The sequence below is a fragment of the Sinocyclocheilus rhinocerous genome, unplaced genomic scaffold (genome assembly GCF_001515625.1).
Source record: "Sinocyclocheilus rhinocerous isolate Xijiao unplaced genomic scaffold, SAMN03320098_v1.1 scaffold3305, whole genome shotgun sequence".
Classification (NCBI taxonomy): Eukaryota; Metazoa; Chordata; class Actinopteri; order Cypriniformes; family Cyprinidae; genus Sinocyclocheilus; species Sinocyclocheilus rhinocerous.
Genome location: NW_015637159.1, coordinates 114,510 through 115,320, shown reverse-complemented (window position 1 = coordinate 115,320; position 811 = coordinate 114,510). Strand labels below are relative to the sequence as shown.

At 41.4% G+C, this 811-nt stretch overlaps 1 protein-coding gene across 1 annotated transcript in view; it reads left to right on the top strand.

Annotated features, from left to right (window-relative positions):
- Window positions 1-4: 4 nt before the first annotated feature.
- LOC107748779 (WAP four-disulfide core domain protein 1-like) overlaps window positions 5-811 on the top strand; it is a gene marked incomplete at its 5' end in the record, with an annotated part of 3,107 nt that continues 2,300 nt past the window's right edge. Inside the window, 2 exons of the mRNA XM_016563722.1 lie at window positions 5-59; window positions 271-354. Of these exons, the coding sequence (XP_016419208.1) occupies window positions 5-59; window positions 271-354 (139 nt within the window). The remainder of the gene's footprint in view (window positions 60-270; window positions 355-811) is intronic.

Genomic DNA, 811 nt, shown 5'->3' with positions numbered 1-811 from the left:
GCGGTGCTGTTACAACGGCTGCATCTACGCCTGCCTGGAGTCAGTACAACCTCCACCCGGTAAGAAAACACACCATGATCTGCGCAAAAATCAATATAAGCAATAGACACAAATTTCCACTTTAACATTTCTACAAGGCATAGTGCTAATGGATTTTTACAATGAATTGATCCTCTCATGAAGTAAGAGTTACTGAGCTGGATGTGTATATGGTGAATCCTGAGTACATTTAACCATGCTGATATTGTGTATTGATTTCTTATTGGTCAGTGCTGGACTGGTTGGTGCAACCCAAGCCACGGTGGTTAGGAGGGAACGGCTGGCTATTAGATGGACCAGAAGAGGTTCTGCAGGGTAGGTATCGATTAATCAGTGATTGATTACTGACTCACCATTAAATGTTGTTTGGAGCAATATTAAAAACATCTTAGTTACGGTAGATGCCATATTAAATTTTCCATGAATGAAAATGAGGCTTTGAGGGACAGCCTTACAGTCTTTCAGTCAGGTTCAGCTGACTCCTTTGTTTCTTCTCAAGGACTCACAAATATATATATAATACCTGGAGAATATTATCCAGAAGGGTCTAACTGGCCCATGCTGACCAGCAAAAGCTTGACCCTCATTATATAGTTACTTAAAGGCAGAGTAAGTGATTTCTGGTAGCCAATGTTGATATTTGAAATCACCAAAACAAACACGCCCCTACCCCAAAAGGGTCTTGCCCCTATTTTGATAGCTCCGCCCCACATATACGTACGCAACCCAGGCAACGATTAGTTCTGTGAAACAAAGCAAAACCAATGTTACA